The 19,688-nt window shown below is 35.1% G+C and overlaps 1 protein-coding gene across 4 annotated transcripts; it reads right to left on the bottom strand.

Moving 5' to 3' along the window:
- Positions 1 to 184: 184 nt before the first annotated feature.
- On the bottom strand, positions 185 to 16,286 carry LOC128982970 (facilitated trehalose transporter Tret1-2 homolog). 4 transcript variants are annotated; one of them, XM_054402082.1, is made up of 5 exons: positions 7,429 to 7,494; positions 7,070 to 7,246; positions 3,458 to 3,593; positions 2,572 to 2,786; positions 185 to 1,568 (listed from the first exon to the last, which is right to left on the bottom strand). In XM_054402082.1, exons 2-5 carry the CDS (start codon positions 7,103 to 7,105, stop codon positions 465 to 467), a joined length of 1,491 nt encoding a protein of 496 aa, XP_054258057.1. In that variant the 5' UTR covers positions 7,106 to 7,246; positions 7,429 to 7,494; the 3' UTR covers positions 185 to 464. The 4 variants fall into 4 exon arrangements, with proteins under 4 accessions (XP_054258057.1, XP_054258058.1, XP_054258055.1 ...); XM_054402083.1 differs by lacking the exons at positions 7,070 to 7,246; positions 7,429 to 7,494 and adding an exon at positions 16,205 to 16,286; XM_054402080.1 differs by lacking the exons at positions 7,070 to 7,246; positions 7,429 to 7,494 and adding an exon at positions 15,143 to 15,263.
- Between the last annotated feature and the right edge of the window lie 3,402 nt (positions 16,287 to 19,688).

The raw sequence follows: 19,688 nt of genomic DNA on the forward strand, positions 1-19,688 counted from the left end.
TTTAAGACGGAGGATTCACAATCCGGACGTCAGTTTACTGTTTTCGTAGTACATTCAGGCTCATCATACACTTTCCAGCTTTTAAAATGACAAATGTATTTTTTATATTTTTTTATTTGATTTCTGAGAACAAATTTGACAGTTTAAGGACTTTATACTACATGGTGACAAAATAGTGTAAACATTTTAGGTAAAATAATTTAAAATTTATTTTTGTACATACAATTTAATTAATATAATATCACAGTTTCTTGTTACTGGTAAGTAATCTTAAGCATAACATGAATAAACTAGTTAAATAATAGATTGATGTATATACATTAACTTTTGTCATTGTACATAACATCGACCTTAATTTAAAAACACGATATATACACTGACTAATAATAACAATATTAGGAACTAATATGGAGTATATCTCAAGTCTGGGTAACTACATACACAATATTTGAGGAAAATGAATTTTACTGCTCATTCGACGTCTCACTTTTCCTTTGGACTTTCTTTTCTTTCAGTTTTTGTGATTTGTCTTCAAAATAACATTCGATTTCTTCCAAGGACTTGCCCTTCGTTTCTGGCAACAAAATTGTTACAAACACACAACTCACAATACACAAAACAGCGTAGCTAAAGAACACACCATGGTCCCCTATCCAGTACTTTAAATCGTGATAGGACTTTATGATCAGAAACATGGAACCGAGATTCATCGCACTCGCGACGGAGCTCAGGATACTTCTCTGTGCCACTGGGAGAAGCTCGCCCATCAGCAAGAAAGGTACGTTACAATATCCTAGAGCGAATGCAGCAATAAAGACCATGAGGGATATGACGGGCAAGAGACCTAGACTCTTTGCTATAGGAAGCCCGTGTTCGTGAGCGTAAAAGTAGTATCCGAGGGCTGCCATAGCAACAGACATGAACGCTCCAGAAAATATCAACAAAGGTTTCCGCCCATAACTATCAATAACAAACAGAGAAGCTAAAGTCGCTAAAACCTGTACCAGCCCAACTAAAATTGTGGCGAGGTAGTCGTTAACAAAAGATCCACTAGCATTGAATATTTCTACCGTGTAAAATAACACTGTGTCTATTCCACTGACTTGTTGAAAAATAAGAACACCCGTAACAAGCCCAAACGGGATTATCACCGGTCTTCGTAGTAATGCTTCAGCAGAGTACGCCCCTTTCGCTATAGATTTTGCAGAACCAGTTGTCATTTCTTGTTTCCTATCTACTTCTGCTATAGCTGTGGGAGTCTCTGCACCGTTAGTCTCTGGATTACGGATCGTATATAGCTCTACGTTAACTACTTTTTGATGACGCAGCCAATTGGCTGATCTTTCAGCTTCTTCTTTGCGCCCGCGAGAGCGTAGCCAACAGGGTGACTCTGGAAGTGGAATCAGGAACACTAGCATTGCAGTAGGGAATATGGCGGAGACGAGAGCGAGGTGGTCCCAGGGCAGCCATGTGCCGATGATATACGATATGAGAACACCTGTTGCCATGAACAATGCAGGCAAAGACCCCAGCACACCTCGGATCTCAGGGTGAGCACACTCACTGACCTGCAACAATAAATTATTACGTGTGTTGAGTTATCTAGTGACAACTTAACTATGAATTGTACGAGTATTCATAGTTAAATTATCACTAAATATTGCGTTATATTTATGTGTTTTCATTAATTGACAATGGTGCTTCAAGACATATCACTTCTGGTTCGTAAACTACACACATGTATCTGACAATTCGGCCGCTTCAATGAGTGCGGCAGGTGAAGTAATGACGGCTCCAAATAAGCATACAGTGGAAGCGTACTAGCCCAGAACCTCTTGACATACTTAACAGAGAGCTGTCAAGGGCTTATCAATCTAGCCTTAGTGAAACGGGCATATCAAACGACGTTCCATATATTAATATTATAAAATTGAGGTGGTGTCTGTCTGTATGTCTGTTTATTGAAGTATATAAAACTAAAAACTAAACATCCTAACAGAACAAGACTTTCCACTTAAATTCACTTACTATTTTACAATTCAAGAAGAAAAATAAAATTATTTCTAACCCCTTTTAATAGTTTGAAATTGAAGATAGGATATTGAAAGGGTTTTTGTTTGTCTTAATTCCACCCGGGAACATCAGCCCTTCTTGTGAAGGGAATGATCTAGGAGACCAGTTGAACCGGGAGCCGCTATACAAATCGTCATTCTGTTTTAGCAGTCGAAGGGTTACCCCCACTACTTTACATTTTTGAACTATTGTGTCATCACCTGACTCATCGCTCCTACCCTTGTTTACTTTTGTTTTCCCTGCATGTTTTCCTTTATATGCCTATGTACTTGAATTTATCACGCTAATGAACATTAGTCACAGAGAAGTAATATAAATTTATTTTACTTCTCTGTGCATTAGTTAATGTATGAAATTACTAAATAAATACTTTTCTTATAACAAATAGTGTGATATAGTGTGTGAATTCAATGGCATTATTCTGTCGATACTACGTTCACTAAGCATAGTAAAAATTTAAGAATATGTTATTAGGACAGTAGGATTATTAATGCTCACATAGACTTGAGCTGCAGGAGTTATGATGCCCGCACACATGCCAGTCAGTAGACGACCTACTATCAGCATGGCCGTGTTGACAGCTGTTCCTATCAGCACCCATGACACAGCGAAGATGGGTGCAGCGATTAGCATTGTCTTCTTACGACCAAACTTCTGCAAGAACGGCCCAGTCAGAAGACTTCCCATGAACGCACCAAGGGGTGGTATAGCAGCTGAAAGAAAATTAGTTTCAATACCACGTTACATTTATAATATGTCAATGTTTTTATTATATTCCGAATCCAAAATGACCAGCGACGTTTGTGGGAACAGCACCATGTTTGTAAATGTATGATGTATTAATCATATGAACGTACAACCAGTTCTCAACACATTACCCAACAGTTAATGTGAACCTATTGTTTCTTATACAGTACGAGAATACCTTTACTATTAAAACTGCATAGTACTTTTTTTTTCTTATAAAAACTTTTCTAGTGTATTCAAGAGAACAAGTTTCCTCCTGGGCAAAATTAAAGTTTAAGTGCATATTAAGGCAGTTTTTAAATACTTTCTCTGACGTCGTAACTGAAGAAATGCATTTTGAAACAGCTTAAGTTTATTAATTGCCAATACACAATACCGATCAATCCAAATATAAGTGGTTTGGGTTTAATTACCTCAATGTACATCAGCATGTATTCAATGTTCTTAAGTAAATAGTTTTTGTTTTAATAGTTACATGAAAAATATACCAATTTAAAGTCAACCTCCTTTTCAGATGCGGTACGATAACTAATAGGAAGCCTTGAACCCATCCACCTCCTATTATTCATACTAGTCAAAACATTACCTATTTAATTGTATTGGCAGTTTGTTGGACTTACTAAGCAGATTTACTTACAAACCCAAGAGCCGACATAGTCAGAGGGTACGAGATGTGGGCTGTAAAGCTTGATGGAAGGCATGGCAGTGGAGGACCAGCCTCTGATGAGACCGATGGTCAGGTATCCGAGGGACGCGGTCATGGTCAACATCAGCTGTAGGACAACATCACATTATCACAAAGGTGAAAATGAGAACCGAATAATCAGCATAGTCAGCTGAGGACATGCAAAGCAAGAAAAAAGCGACAAAAGTTGTACGAGATCACTTCTTTACCAAGAATCTAAACTCACAAGTCTAGATGATAAGTTTGCATTTCATTCGTAGTTCGTTAAAATGCTCTAGGATAGCCGTAGATACTTTTTTGGTTTACAGGCTCCAAGATGTGGATCAACTTTGGTTGGCCTTTATTATAACACAAGTTGTATGAAAATATAACAAAAAAATTGAGTGTAAACAAACTTTAGTTAGGGGATTAGTTAGTCCCATTATAGATTGAAAATATTAAATCATATTCATTTTACTACTTTTTGACTAAATTGAAGTGGAGTGATAAATTGTTAAATAAGTTATTTGGTTTGATCTTTTTACATTTTTGAAAATTTTGATGAGGAAACTAAGGCATTTCTTCACGAATGACACTATTTTTCAACCGTTATTGGATACGGTACTAGTAATAGACATTCCATCCACATGTTTAAGAGACCGATGCTTCTAGGTGTCGAGATTGCTCCGGCAAAAACCTCAAACAAACAAACCCAACAAGACACACCCCTTCTTAAATCAAAATATACATAGTTGACAGTTTCACTGATGTTAACTGTAGAAGCGGCGGAGGGTTGTCTGTAAAACTTCGATGACGTACAAGAAAGTGTCGGCTTTGGGCCGTATCGTTGCGTCAGGCGTCCTTCGATTGGCTACGAGGTGGCGCTACAGTGCAAGGATCACGGGTCTACTGGAAGTAATCTATTGATGTAAACGATCATAATTCAAGACTAGGCCTAATAATAGTAGCGATACAATTAAATTTCTTGATGAGGATGGATAAGGAAAGCACATATTCTCAAGCAGCGTTGACGTGACAGCACGAATAAATATATCTACGAGCATACTTTTTTCGCTGAAACGAATGTAGAAACTACTATCGGGGAAAAAAGTTTAGACACTCGAGTTTGGAGCTCTATAGAAAAGTAACCAACTAACTTAGAAAAACACGTAGTATATATAAATTTTCGTTGTTTAATTCTACGTATCCCTGTGAAAACAACAATTTTTTAGCTTGTTTAGGAATTTTTTTATGGCAGTCGGAAGGTAAAAACTCCCTGTTTTTAGAGGATCAAAAACCATCTTATGACTTTGAAAATTCGCACAAAGTAAACTAAACATCAGAACTTTATCAAACTTTAATACAATATAGATACATATATAATGAATTAATTTGTGTAGTTTCAGAATTTTTACTCTACCCAAAAAGCTTTTGTTGTAACTTTTGTAAATCAACTTTTTCTCAAAAACGGCAAACGCTAGAAAAAAATTTAAAAGCTTGTTTCGAAGGTGATTGTTTTTGTATTTGAAATATTGATACTGCTCAACCAAATTGTTACGCATGTTATTTATATAAATAAAAAAAGTAAGTTCCTTAAGTCAAGTCAAGACAAATACTTGTGGATATTTAATCATGGATCTACTAGACTGAAGTATTTGCGTTTTTATAAATTGAATGTTTAAAACTCGTTTCAATTATAAATGAACTTTGTAAATAAATGTTGATTGTAGGAAATGCCGTCTTAAATTCTTGTTGTTAGGTTAATGATAGAATTGAAGTTTTTAAAATGGAGCCTCTTTTTGAGGGATGTTCTTTCTACGAATCTATTAACTTGTTGTACTATTATTACATTCTCTATTAATAATTTACATAGGTAGTTAAGAAAAACTCGAGTGGGTTTTCTAGGGATATCTAGAGTTTAAATATTCTAGAGAATTGTATAGAACTTGAAGGGTAATACAAATAAATGTACCTACAACTGTAAACGCGCGCCGATAGTTTCAGTCAATTAGGTAAAGATCCATAGTCTTTATTTATTGTGATGTAGGAGTTGACGATCAAAATGGTTCAGGCAATCAAGATCGAGTAACGATGCTGTTCTAAAGTAGTTTATGAATAGAATGTTATATAGCAATTTAATAAAGTTCATTTAGAAACTAACTCACTAAAAATACAAACATTAGTGTCAAAAACAGCAAGAACAAACAAACAGTGTACAAAACTCATAGTTATGACAATACGTCTTTCAATTGGAAATTGTTTTTATAACAAACCGCCACAAATAGAACAGTTAGTTGTGAATTCTGGGTTCGAAACTAGACCCAGCTGTCCTTGATCATTTGGGCTTTCAATAAATGGTCCTGATTAATGAAACAGCTGGTCTTATTCAGTAAAAAGCTACACAAGGCAACTCCATTCTACACTCTTCCTTCACTCATATTATGGGTACCCCTTATGAGTTAAAATACCCACATAGGTGGCGTCCCCATCTAAAATGGCAATATTAATAATAATAATAATAATAATAATTATTATTATTATTATTATTATTAGGATTTGATACTCCTTGGTAGCTGTCGACTCCCAAACTTAGGTTCTTATCAGATACAGAGACGCAAAAAATTGGGTAATGTTAAAAGTGCATTGAACATTTGTATTATTCCCTGCATATGAAACGCATTCGTTGCATGAAGATGCTCCTGTATAGCCTAAGTACTGTGTGTCGTTATTGCAAGACCAAACACAGCTGGTGAATGAATACACGATCTGTGTAAACAAATTAGTCATGTCAGCACAAGCGAATTTGCCTTTGGGTGAACAATCTCATTCCATTACAATAATGTACTAAGTATGGTTTTAAGGGATGTTCTTTATATGAATATATACACTTTTTGTATTATTATTAAATTTTGCATTATTAAATTTCATTTAGAAAACATCGAGTAGGTTTTCTAAGGATTTCTAGAGTTCAATTATTTAAATAATTTCTAGAGAATTTACCGCAGAATAATAACCCCAAATGAAGGATGTATACATGCTACCTATAAAAACAATGTTAGGACCAGAGAAATTTTAACGCGCGCAATAAATGGGTATTTTTTTATTCCTACTGAGAGAAAAAAACGCCACGTATTCCAGTCAATAAACACTCGCATTACGCCCCAATGACGTAATTAAAAAATGTAAATAATCATGCTCCTTTGGCGTAAAATATTCTAACGCTACAGTAGTGATACCTGATGAGCAGAGAGGCATTGTGCTGAAATCTGGAGTTATTTTGGTAGTTATGAGAACTGAGAAGTTACAGAATATATTTTACATATTTTGAATCAATAAATAAAAAAAATGTTCAGAATTATCTTAAATTTTAGTTTGGATTATGTATTGCCTATGTGCCGGTAAGAGAGTATGTACGAGTACCGGTAGTTGAAGATCATAATCGTATCTTAATCGGATTGAACCCACATTTTTTAATTCATGTTATTTTTGGTTAGTTAGGTAATCAGAATTGATATTCTATATTTACGTTTTATCAAATACATACTTTTTAAATATTAGAACTATCAAGAGCAGATTGTTTCTTACTTGATTCTTGAGGGCAAGATTGTTGTCTTCCGACATCGATCCTAGATAACATCCACAGCTGAGTTCCAACCTGATTTGCGGCGTTTTGCACAGTATTACTGTAGATCAGTTGTTTGATCAGACTATCCATGACACATCTGACACTGACACTACTCTGCCACCGCTACAGTACCTCACCTAAACAGCAGAGCACCTACCTGATTTATTGATGTGTTTTGCACAGTCTTAGGCCTATTAACTGTGGATCAGTTGTTTGATCAGACTATCTATTACTGTAGGCTACACATCTGACACTGACGGCGTCTAACACTACACTGACTGACACTACTCTTTCACCTAACCTAAACAGCTGTACCTACCTGATTTGCGTTGTTCTGTACAGTCTTACTGTAGATCAGGTGTTTGATCAGACTATCCATGACACATCTGACACTGACGGTGTCTAACACTACACTGACACTATATTCTGCCACTACTACAGTACCTACTAAACAGCTGAGTACCTACCTGATTTGCGTTGTTCTGTACAGTCTTACTGTAGATCAGGTGTTTGATCAGACTATCCATGACACATCTGACACTGACGGTGTCTAACACTACACTGACACTATTCTGTCACCGCTACAGTCACTCTAACAGTGAGCAAGTCGTGACTCCACACCGTGACGCGAGGTAATCAGTATTGTCATACAAATCGAACGTCAAGCAAAAACGCCGTTTTATTGTTTAGTGCATCTGATAAACAGTTTATTACCCATTATAGGTTTAACTAACAACGGTAATTGGTTATTGTCTCTAGAATATCAACGGCTTTGTAAAACTCGTAAACATGTTCTAGTTACCAGCTAGCTTAGAGTTCAAATTGATGTCACCCACTACATACCTTATAAAAGATCGTGTTGAAATCTTTCCGCTTACCACCAAGTAATTCATTACGGCTATGTAATAAATAAGTGAACAGACCAGGGGTGTCAACCCATCTTAAGCTCTAGGACCACACAATCTAGAAAATATGGATAGATTTCTCAGGCAAGGAGCACTTATTCACCTTTGGAGAACTCTCTCCACTAAAAGCTACACGATACTGTAAGGACCAGCAACAACGTCTTGGTTATTATAATCTCAATAATTTTCGCAGGTTGTCCAAAGTTCACCTTGGACAAAACCACTCATCATATCGTAGGATCTAATATTAATTCGATTAATTACTAAACATACGACGTAAGCGTCTTAATACTCTGGTGTGTTCGAAGTTCCAAGTTCCATCGAAAATACGTTCTGCTGAGGGTAGAGTATGTGATAAAAACTCCGCCGTAGCAAACCAGCAGAAGCGAATTTTCTACTCGTCTGATTGGGGTTTCACTAAAATATTTTCATAAACACGTCAAATTAATTCTCTCCTCGAACAAGATTAAATTATGCTCAGCCGTGTTTCTAAAAATCCGATTTTGTCGTGATTTTATGGTTATTTCTGCAAAAAGCGCATAAGCTGCCATAACTTATGAATTGCAATGTTTACAGTAATAGGGGTTGTAAAGTTTTTTAAGAGCTAAAAGGGCTCTAACATACTAAATTGTAAGCAAAATCGTCCAAGCAGTTTCTAGAAAATCCGATCAATCAGTTATTTTATAGATTTCTCTACGAAAAAAATACCATTAAAAATCAAAATTTCTAAAAATGAAAAACCCTGTATTTGCTATGGATTAGTAGGTATCCACATACCAAATTTCAACCACGGGTGTGTACTTAGCTCTGTACACATCTACACACACACACACACACACACACACACACACAGAATCGAAAATTTATCGAGCCAACTACGGTAATAGGGGTAATAGGTATAGGTTCTCTCCTATAGGTTAATAATCGTTTAAAGTACCAAGGTGCTCCCGATAAGAGTTGTGTCAACCATACATCAGATCACAACACCTGTGGGAGAACACTCGTAGGGCGTCCGTCGTGGAAAGATGACACATGCTCACATTCTGCAACCTTTGAATCATTGAATCCTCCTCAAATCTATGAGATGGTTTACTTTTTACTATCACGTGAAAAATTAGTACCGGTAAGAAGATTCGGTTTGAAACTGCAGAGTGGTGTTGATATATAATAAAATTATTAATGTTTAAACTGTTTAACCAAAGTTAACGTTTTATTATACAATTTCAATAATATATAAACAAAATTGTATATAAAATACAATGGTGAGCGATGTTTTCAATTGTTTAATAGGATTATTCCGAAGTGTACGCAGTCAATATGTACGTAGGGAATTGTGTAGTGAGTCGGGCAATCGATAGTATCCACCAGATGAAAATGGAAATGAATTGGTAAACGTAACCAAGGAGCTTGAGTATATATCAAAGTTTATTATATACTAGTTTGAGTGAACATTTTAAAAATGCTATTCAAGGATTTATGTAGCGAAGGCTCATCATTGGCAGCCAAGAGTTGATAAGATGACAAAAGAACTCGTTAAGGTTGGTAGCTGTTAACATATGCGACTGACCAACTCAAGTTACAACAAAGTTGAAACAAAAAAAATAATTGGACTCGTTGCAAAGGACATAATAAAAATAGTTACACTACTCTGAGATCTATTATTTATTCATTGCAATAACTAAAGCTTTTTGGAACATATGTGATGTAGGGAAACGGGCAAAGTATCAATACATGAGAAAGAAACAATGGCAGATATTAAATGCTTAGCTTTAAAGGCCTACTGCAGTTTGATCTAATCGACCTATTTAGCAGTGGTTAACCTCTTTAAACCTGGGACCTGTTTAGCAGTGTAAAAATATGTTCTTCTCATATTTACATTTTTAAAGTATTCTGTTCTGTCTATAAAACTAAGGATTGCGCAAACAAAGTGCAAAAAATCGAGCAAAAGTGATATTAGTTATCTAACCACCGTGAAAATGCATTCGTCGCGAGTTCCCGAAGGTCTAGTTGCCGCGAACCAAGCGAACCCGGCAATTAACATAATTATATTGGGACGATGACAATACTTAAAAAAAATAAACTCACATTATTGGTCAAATTTAGCTTCCATATAGTTAAACGATTTTATTAGATACTGTAACTAATACTGTTGAAAAACAGAGTTTTCGGTGAACGTTTTTAATAAATACCAACAACTTTTGTATTCAAAATGTTGATATACTATCTGCCGAAGTAAAATTTGATAGATTCCGGTAAGACGTTAAAAGAGGGAACCATAACCATATGGATACAATTGGCAATACAAAACAGTCACGAACTAACAGTAGTTTCTACGGTACATTACCAAGGGATGTTATCAGAAATTCTATTGTTTTATTGACAGACCAAACTCTATGCAATAGTTTTATTTCAAAATTATTATAATGGAGCGTAAATTAAAATATTAATACTCACAAAACTTAGGTTGATCAACAGACTAGAAATTAAACTTTCCTCAAAGAACACAAAGTAATTTTTAGATGATTTACAAAGTGTTTATTGAAAAAATACATAAAGTAGGACAATGACACAAAATAAATACTAGGGTGGTCTGCCGTTATACTTTAGACGCATAAATGAGCGAAGCATTATTTAAAGATTGTCAATGGCTAAAGCAGCTAATACCCTACAATATGTTCCCTTTTAACAGATTCACCGTTTGTTTGCCCGATATTATTTAAGTTCTAAAGAATGACAAATTTATCTGATAGTCCATACTGAACCTTTGTAGTGAAACTGGCCATCCTGACCATTTGCTTGTACTTTGTAAATGGACATAGCAGGATGTACTCGTGCAATCAACATTTGTTCTACAATCGTCAGGTCAGTTAATTCGTTCGGGACACTTGACACATCCATATTATTTAACGCCGTGAATTTAGTTGCATTTGAACTACAACGCGAACAAATCGGTGATTGGTTTGAAGCTTAGTTGTTGGCGATGACAGTTAGTGCAAGTGTAAAATTTTAGTGCATCTAATTCATGTTGGAATTGATTAGCTATAACTGCCTATCATTATCAGCTTCTTCCGCCACTGCTTCATCTGGTTCTTCTTGTTCACGACGCCACTCTCTTACAATATTTGCATTATTTTTGCGACGACCAATATTACGACGTGGCCTTTGCGGCATGCTCAAAACAAATACAGCAAAACTGTTACTTCCATTGATCAACTGTTACATTCCAACTTTAACGTTGGATGAAAGTAAACATTGAAATGTAAACAAAACAGTTACAAACAATTAGCATGTTAATCTTATTTAAATGAAACGAGATAAACCCATATGTCATAAACCCAATATAATTTTTATTTCAACTTACATTAAAATAACAAGCGAAACTGCGTGACCCGTAAAATAAAATTCAGAAGGAAATTCGCAAATATTTTTTACCAAAACATTGTGCTCAGTATTCGTTGGCCAAATTTCATATCAATTGGTCAAGCCATTACATTCTGATGCTCTTACAAAGAAGTTACAAAGTGAGGGAAAGTGAGCTTCGCTCAATGAAACAAGTAACCATATAGTACTGTAGTATATAGTTAGAAGTTCACAAGATTCTGACGTACTAAGTTCCCTGGTGATAGGCCTGCCATATCAAAACACGAAAAATATTTTAATACACTCGCCGCAGCAAACCTGCAGACTAAGTGAATTTGAATTTATCTAATTGGATATTTACTACAATATGTCCAAAAACAAGACATATTATACTCCCTATTTTAATATCACTACATTTAACGAGTACCTAGGGTTGCTGCTGCAGGGAGGTTTAAGAGTGTCATTAAAAAAATAGTAATAGTACGGGATGAAATATACATTCGCTAAATTTGTCAACATTATTCACAAACAAGCAAACTGCACGAGTTTTCTTTTCATCCATAAGAATACCGGTACCATGAATAATAACGGTCAGTTAGTTAACTGAAACAGTTAGTTTAAACTTCTGGTTAACAGTTTTTTTTAATAATTTTAAGTATAAATGAGCTTTGATGTATTTACCGATCTTTAACTTAACGTATTATTTTTTAATGATATTCTATGAAACACTTCCCTCCTTTTCCCAATGCGATATAACCAACCAACGACCAAGTTTCCCTTGAATAAATTATGAAGTCAATATATATTTGAGGCTTGCTGTAAAGTTTTCCCTCAAACTTCCATCCATACTAGGTCACGCTCACGCACACTAGTTATCCGTATCCACCTCCACCACTGATAACGTGGAAATAACGGCAACTACGCCACTGATTATATCCTAGCAATTCTTCCTTGTAATCTCTCTGATGTTTTGTTTACAGGTTACAACTTTACTTATACAAGCCTTTGACGCTAATACTTGTAGCAAAACATGCCTCCCAAACAAAATACAGGATTGTGTTAGTAATTACATATTTGCCGATCGTATTATACGAGTAGGTTTGTAACTACTGTATGAGTCAGTATAATTTACAATATTATTTTTTGTGTACCTGGTGTTTTAAATAAGCCCTAAGGGCTGTTTTTAGGATTTGCGATCCCTAGTGAGGACCATAGCAAACCTGCAGACAAATTGAATTTCCATTTGCCTGATTTAATTTTCAACTAATTCTATTTAAACGGCATTAGGTTTAACGAGTACCTAGGTTTGCTGCTACTAGAAGGCTAATTCAGGATATGTTTTAGTAGAATATAATATACAGCTTAGTACAAAATAAATACTATTTCCAAGCAAACTACAACAGTTTAGGCCTGCTTATCCTCCATAGCCTACTTCTTGGAAATTTTAAATTTAATTTTTTTATTTTCTCCTTAACCAATAACCGTATAAATACACTTCAATACATACTAAATCATTTAATTTTTTAAGCTCTTCACAATGGTTTAGAGATAAATTGGAAAACTGTATGTTTTGAAGGTCAAAATGAGATCCCCCATTTTTACCCCATAAAGCCCGTTCCCATGATCTGATCACGCTGGTTCGTAAACTCGTTCGAATAAACTTAGTCACGTTTGTATTAAATTCCATTGAAATCAGATCATTATTTTTGCTCAAGTTATCGTGCTAACAGACGGACACATATTATATATGCATTTGAACGGATGGTGTTTTTGGTCTATAGGTACATAAAAACGGATAAGTAAATTGGTCCCTGGTCCAGGTCTTACCATAAGACCTACGGTAATAGCTCATTCCCAATATGGTAAATTCGCAAAAAAAATCAAGAAGCTTAGAACTTTTGGAGTCCTGAATTACTAGATTAGATGTAACCTTGGCTCTGGTTATAGGCTACTGTATAGCTATCTGCTGTCGAGCAGAATAACAGAAAAACACAAACAAGCCATTAATGTACAGTCAACACGATCGCTGGCAGGTGGCATTCCTTTGACCCTACCTGTACTTTTAAACATTCGGATACTTCTATGTGGTTTAATGTAGTTGTAGGCGCGATTTAAAACCATCCTGGCAATCCTATTTACTTGAAGAGGATCGTTGACTAATTGTTTGCGATTCTTTGTAAATAAATATAAAAACATGAAGAGAACATTGCTGCAGTACCAGCGAGGGACAAAACATGTCAAACGAAATTCAAGAATAACGAAAAAAAACTCGTTGTCTATTTATACCTGACTAAAAGTCATCTTATGTTGTACAGTAGTTTAAAATATTTAAAAATATCGTAGCTTAGACATGATAACCAGGAAAGTAAAGTTATTTTCCCTCTACGTCAGTTTTAATGGACATAATTGAATGTCGTTCGTGAGAAAATTAACTATGGAATTCCCTACTTTATCTGCCATTGTTGTGACACTTAGAACCTTACAATCTGACGTTACATCTTTTTGGCGGAATATAATATTTTGAAAAGTTATTAGGCGAAGTTACTTCAACAATGCCATGTACGGAGTAGAGCCATTTTTATTCTTTCTATCTGTTGGAAAAAATACAGTCGATGGACGGATTTAACAGTTTTTTAAAGTAAACTGACATCCTAAAGAATATGAACAGGAAGGTAAGTGTAAATATATTCTATATTTGTGTCATGACTTATAAAATCATTAGTCTATCGTCTACAGCGTAGGTGTGAGATAAACAATATAAATAGATTGATATAGGCTAGTATAAATAAGTAGGATGATAGTAAAGAAAAGTTGTTATAGTGTAAGTCGTTGCAAATAGCTATGTCAATGTATATAGGGATTCTCACAGAATTAGACAGTTAAGAATACGTTTAGCATACTCAATAACCCAATACCATGTACTAATATGTACACTTAGAAATAAATACACTTGTTTGATTAACACCTTGGCAAATACCTATCCTAATGTATGAAGAAGTAAACGCATAATTGGACAGTGCATAACAACTAATGATTTGTTTAGTTAATACATTTTAAAGCTATTGAAAGAATGATTCTCTTGTGGTGTGAAAACCAGTGGTGTGAAATCACAAAAATAATATAATAACTGTAATCACAATAGAAGGTGTATGCCTTAGTTTATATGGCTACGCTACATTTGATTCTTTTAGGATTTTTTTGCGAACAATATGTTGAATATTTGTCTGTTGAATCTTGATATGGTAAATGAGTGACATAACCATACTATGGCGAATGTAAACGCTTACAACACCTCATCTCTAGATGGATCGCAGCTAAGCAAAGAGCTAGAAAACCTACAAAAGTAAAACGGAGGAGTGTATCAGTAATAAAGTTCATAAACGAAATTTCCATAGGACTTATCCCCGAGTTTTTGAACATATTTAAACCAAACATGAAAAATATACTCTTACTTTACTGCAATTGGAACCATAAAAATACCCGGGTCCACAAAATTATTATTTTAGCATCTTTCATTGTCTGTGTATCGGTCGATATACGATTAAAAATTAAATCATGGCATCGGTTCTTACTTTTTCGTATTTATTAGTCCCCCGTTATGGAATTCATTATGAGTAATAGCGATATATGTTTCCAAAGAGGTTTAATCATAAAAATTCTATTCAAACACAAAATATACTCTAAATTAAAAATAAATATTTTTTACCGAATCATCCATTTATTGTCAACACGTGAAGTTCAATATGATAAAATTAGTTTGCTACCCACCTGTTTGAGCAAAGTAATGTTGAGGCAATGCATGGCTGATGGCTGATGTTGCGAGTGCCAATGTCGGGTCAACACTGGGACACTTAGGCGAGGCGTTGGCTGTTGGCTATACTGTATCATGCACCCGAATTGTGCGACTATCAGCTAACAGGTCGACAAGGGACTAGAATGTCTGTGACGTATATCTAGTGTAGGACAACACATGGCATTGTACACATTGTCACTAGTTTAGTAGCGACTGTCCGCTAACAGGTCGACAAGGAGATAATTGATGTCTGACATGTATACCGTAACCGTAGACTAGCTGGCAGGTAGTCGCTCATTAGTGGAGAATTCCCAGGAACTAAGTTAGATAAGTATATTGATTGGTATTAAAAATAAATAAATAAATAAATTTAGTCTTTCATAGAAAATTACCCACGGATAAAAAACTATTTTACAATAGGCAATTAGTCAGTTTATGCATCTGTTACGCTCAAACTACGACACTTGTACCCACTTCGCGATGTGGACTGTGTTGGCCGAATCAAAATAATGCTCACAACAGGTTGTGAATAAACTGATTTACTCATTATGGTGTGGGTAGCCTCCGGATTGCGAATAATAACTATGATAGTGGTTTAAATACCTTATTCATGCAATCCAATTGTTGTCTCCACAACTAGTTTCAACCTGCTAGGAGGTCATCATCAGGTGAGTACAAGGATGAATTACTTCATATGAAGGTCGTCAGTAACAGTTTTTTTACATTTACACAAACACACGACGAATAATAAACACATAGTGCGCACTATGTGTTTATTATTCGTCGTGTGTTTGTGTAAATGTAAAAAAACTGTTACTGACGACCTTCATATGAAGTAATTCATCCTTGTACTCACCTGATGATGACCTCCTAGCAGGTTGAAACTAGTTGTGGAGACAACAATTGGATTGCATGAATAAGGTATTTAAACCACTATCATAGTGATTTACTCAATTGCAACTGCTTTACTCAAGTGCCGAAGTCAAAAAGTTCTTCAGGGATTGAGAATGTCCAAAATACTTACATTACTTACTTACAGTAACTTAACGTTCGTAAAGGAGTGAAGGATGTCATCCGCATGATCCAAGCAAGGTTTCATCAGATGTAGTTAAAAAATACCCCCGCTGCAGCAAACCTGCCGACCAAGCGAATTTCCATTTGCCTGAGCGTTGATTTTCAATTATACTATTATAAATTAACATTTGTTTAACGAGTAACTAGGTTAGCTGCTACAGGAAAACTAATAAAGTGGGTTAAAAAAAAAAAATATATCAATAGCTTAGTATGAAATAAATAAATCTGCTAAGTTTATCAAAATAAATCCATAAACAAGCCAACAACATTTTACAATATTGTCCATAAGAATAACATGGGAATTTTAAATTACAATTTTTTTGAATTTTCTCCGTAACCATTCACCGTAAAAAAACACTTTGATATACCGGTACTAAATTATTTGTTTTTTAAGCTCTTTAAAAGGGTCTTGAGAAAAATTGACAAATTTTGCGTTTTAAAGGTTAAAAATAGAAAACCCCATTTTACCCCCCGTTAAATCCCGTTCCCATGGTCCGATCATGCTGGTTTGCGAAGTCATTGAAGTTTATCCCGCCTTACACCTTCAAACCAAATTTTATCAAAATCGGACAAAAATTACCCAAGTTATCGTCCGGACGGACATATATATACATATATAAAAATTTGAACGAATGGTGTTTTTGGCCTCTAGGGACATCAAAATGAAAAAGTAAATCGGTCCCGCTGAGACCTACGGTAATAGCTACTTCCCTATAGGGAAAATCGCTAAAAGGACTGTTTAGTTCAATCTTGTGAATGTGAGTCGATAATAAAATGCAATTCTAAATGCCATAGCAGCACATATTGTCATGACAAGTGAAATACAAAAGTAACAAGAACTGTGTAATGACATTAACACTGTTATTTTTAGGGGGGGGGGGGGAATTATTTCAATGCCTTTGTAAATAACAACTAAACAGTAAACTAGTTATACAACCAGTCAAGAAAAAAAATCATAAAATGAACCCTAAAATAATAGAAACAAAATTTCGTTGACACTAGCAATCAGTGTCGCCAGACATGAACTAGACATGATAAACGAGTTTCAAAATTTACAATGGGATGAGAAGTCTTCTTGTGTTGGTTAGTATATGCATGTAGCGTTGTCGACAAGAAGAACTACCGTACTGTCGACGACTTGAGCTGATTGAGCCATTAATATTACCACGGATACATACGTTTCCACGGAAATCTATAAGTATAAAAGAGGATGTTTGTATATATACATATATATATATATATATATATATATATATATATATATATATATATATATATATTTGTTTGGCAGTGATAAACTCAGACACCGCTGAACCGATTGCCACGAAACTTGGTACATACGTGTAAAATTTCATGGAATAGGTTTATACACCATCAATTTCGTGATCCGTCCAATCGGCTCCGCCACAGTGGCTCTGGAGTTTCCCATGTTAACCTTATGAGAAATGGAATTAATGAATCTTAACAGCTGTTTCAATTAAACAAGTTGGTTCTGTTCTATGATGTTCAATAGCATTAAAGTTACAAGGATTACCAACAGGGTGCAGCACTATTATTTCTTTTACATTTATGACAACAGCTAATTTGCAACCAAAAGGTGAGTGAGCATAGCGAACGAACTTCAACCTGGAGGTGGGTTAGCGTAGTGAACGAGCTAACCTGAAGGCAAGTGAGCGTAGCGAACGTTCTAACCTGAAGGCAAGTGAGCGCAGCGAACGAGCTCCAACCTAAAGGTGAGTGAGCGTAGCGAACGAACTTCAACCAGGACGTGATTGAGCCATGCGAACGATATCATCTTGAAAATACTGTCATTAATAACCATGAATGAAAATAACCATTAATAATTAAGCTAGCATAACCTAGCATCAATATTAAAGCAATAATAAAGAATCGGTTATCCTTTGTACTATATGTGTTTCATTAGTTGTCGTACGTATTTTAATTTAGTTATAAGCACTTCATATACAATAAGACAATTAAACGTTACGGTACTTAAATTATAAATAGTCAAAGGCAAGACAACGTCTGCCGGGTTCAGCTAGTATACATATAAAACACAAATACATACATACCAATTCGAACAAATAGTGTTTTTGGCCTCTGGGACACAGAAATGAAAAGTAAATCGGTCCCAGATCCAGGTTTTACCAAGTTACTTCCCTATAGAGAAATTCACTAATAAATGAGATAATCGTATGTTGTATTGTATTGATCATTACGGTTTCCCTGAGTTGTTATGCTATAATCTGTAATATATTTTAATAAAAATTGTATCTAGAAAGAGGACTATTTTGTCTACATCTTTGTTCGCTCCGCTAAAATGGCAGACTTGAGACCGAATACAGTACACCATTACAATAGTTAGTAGTCTCATGGTATTATGACCACCGAGCTAGAAATACAACTGGAGGAAGCACTGACACGGAAACTCTGCTAGAAAGTCGAATCAACAAGCTTCAAAGTTTTCTTATGTTGGTACCAATTAATAGACTTCTAATCCAATGTAAAGATTTAAAGCTAAGAAAATAGATTAAGTTCAGGACCATCTCACCACAGTGGTGTATTGGGTTAAATATTTTTTTGCCTTTAATTCTTTATTTAAAACGGTTTTAATAAAAAATACCCCCCCCCGCAGCAAGCCTGCCGACTAAGCGAATTTCCATTTGTTTGAGTTGATTTTCAATCAAAGCATTACAGAAAGAAAGGCGCTTCACATTGCCGAAAACCTAAAGTTTTCATGTCAAACTGACTACGTTGACCGAAAGGTGAATTCCGTCCGGCATCTTCGCTTCGTGTTACGTCACCTTGCTCCTTTCACAGAAAAAAAAAACAGTCCTTCTATCTGCTTACTATGCGGTGGTTTTCACATTTGTTATATGCCGTCACTATCTGGGAATCTGAATCATCTACAACAAAGCATATCTTTGCGCTCCAGAAGGAGGCTGTACGGGTCATTGCTGACATTCGCCGGAGAGAGTATTTGTAGATCAGCTTTCGTCAAATTAAGACTTCTTACTTTCCCATGCATTTGCATTCTCAATCCCTTAACAGTTTTTAAACAAAACCATAGTTTTTTTGAACATTTGATTCCCCAATCCAGTTACAACATTAGAAAAAATTGAAATTGAACCATTCCATACCACAAACCCTCCTTTTTCAAAACCCCCGTTTTTATAATGCCTATAATTTTATAATACTATATAACTCACTGCCTGACAATCTTTAAGTCAGTTAGAGATATTAGGGATTACAAACGTAAACTTAAATTACTTTTTAGAAAATGGTTTTCATAGCGTAAAAGATTATGTAATTAAACAACTCAGCATAAATATGTAGTAATTAATTTTTTTCTGAAATAATGTTGTGTATCTATGTAATTGTATTTTATTTATAAATTATGACAAAAGCCATGCATGTAAACATGTTAACTGGCAATTAAGGAATATG

The sequence above is a fragment of the Macrosteles quadrilineatus genome, unplaced genomic scaffold (assembly GCF_028750875.1).
Source record: "Macrosteles quadrilineatus isolate MER2022 unplaced genomic scaffold, UCM_ALF_1.0 Scaffold_1__1_contigs__length_201487025, whole genome shotgun sequence".
NCBI lineage: Eukaryota > Metazoa > Arthropoda > Insecta > Hemiptera > Cicadellidae > Macrosteles > Macrosteles quadrilineatus.

What these genes read in the sequence shown, in the direction of transcription:
- LOC128982970 (XM_054402080.1), bottom strand. Translation starts at nt 15,262, where the DNA reads ATGATACAGTATAGCCAACAGCCAACGCCTCGCCTAAGTGTCCCAGTG. An exon ending in ACATTACTTTGCTCAAACAG is followed by an intron (nt 3,594 to 15,142) that starts GTGGGTAGCAAA and finishes GTTGTCCTACAG; the next exon opens with CTGATGTTGACCATGACCGC. An exon ending in CTATGTCGGCTCTTGGGTTT is followed by an intron (nt 2,787 to 3,457) that starts GTAAGTAAATCT and finishes ATTTTCTTTCAG; the next exon opens with CTGCTATACCACCCCTTGGT.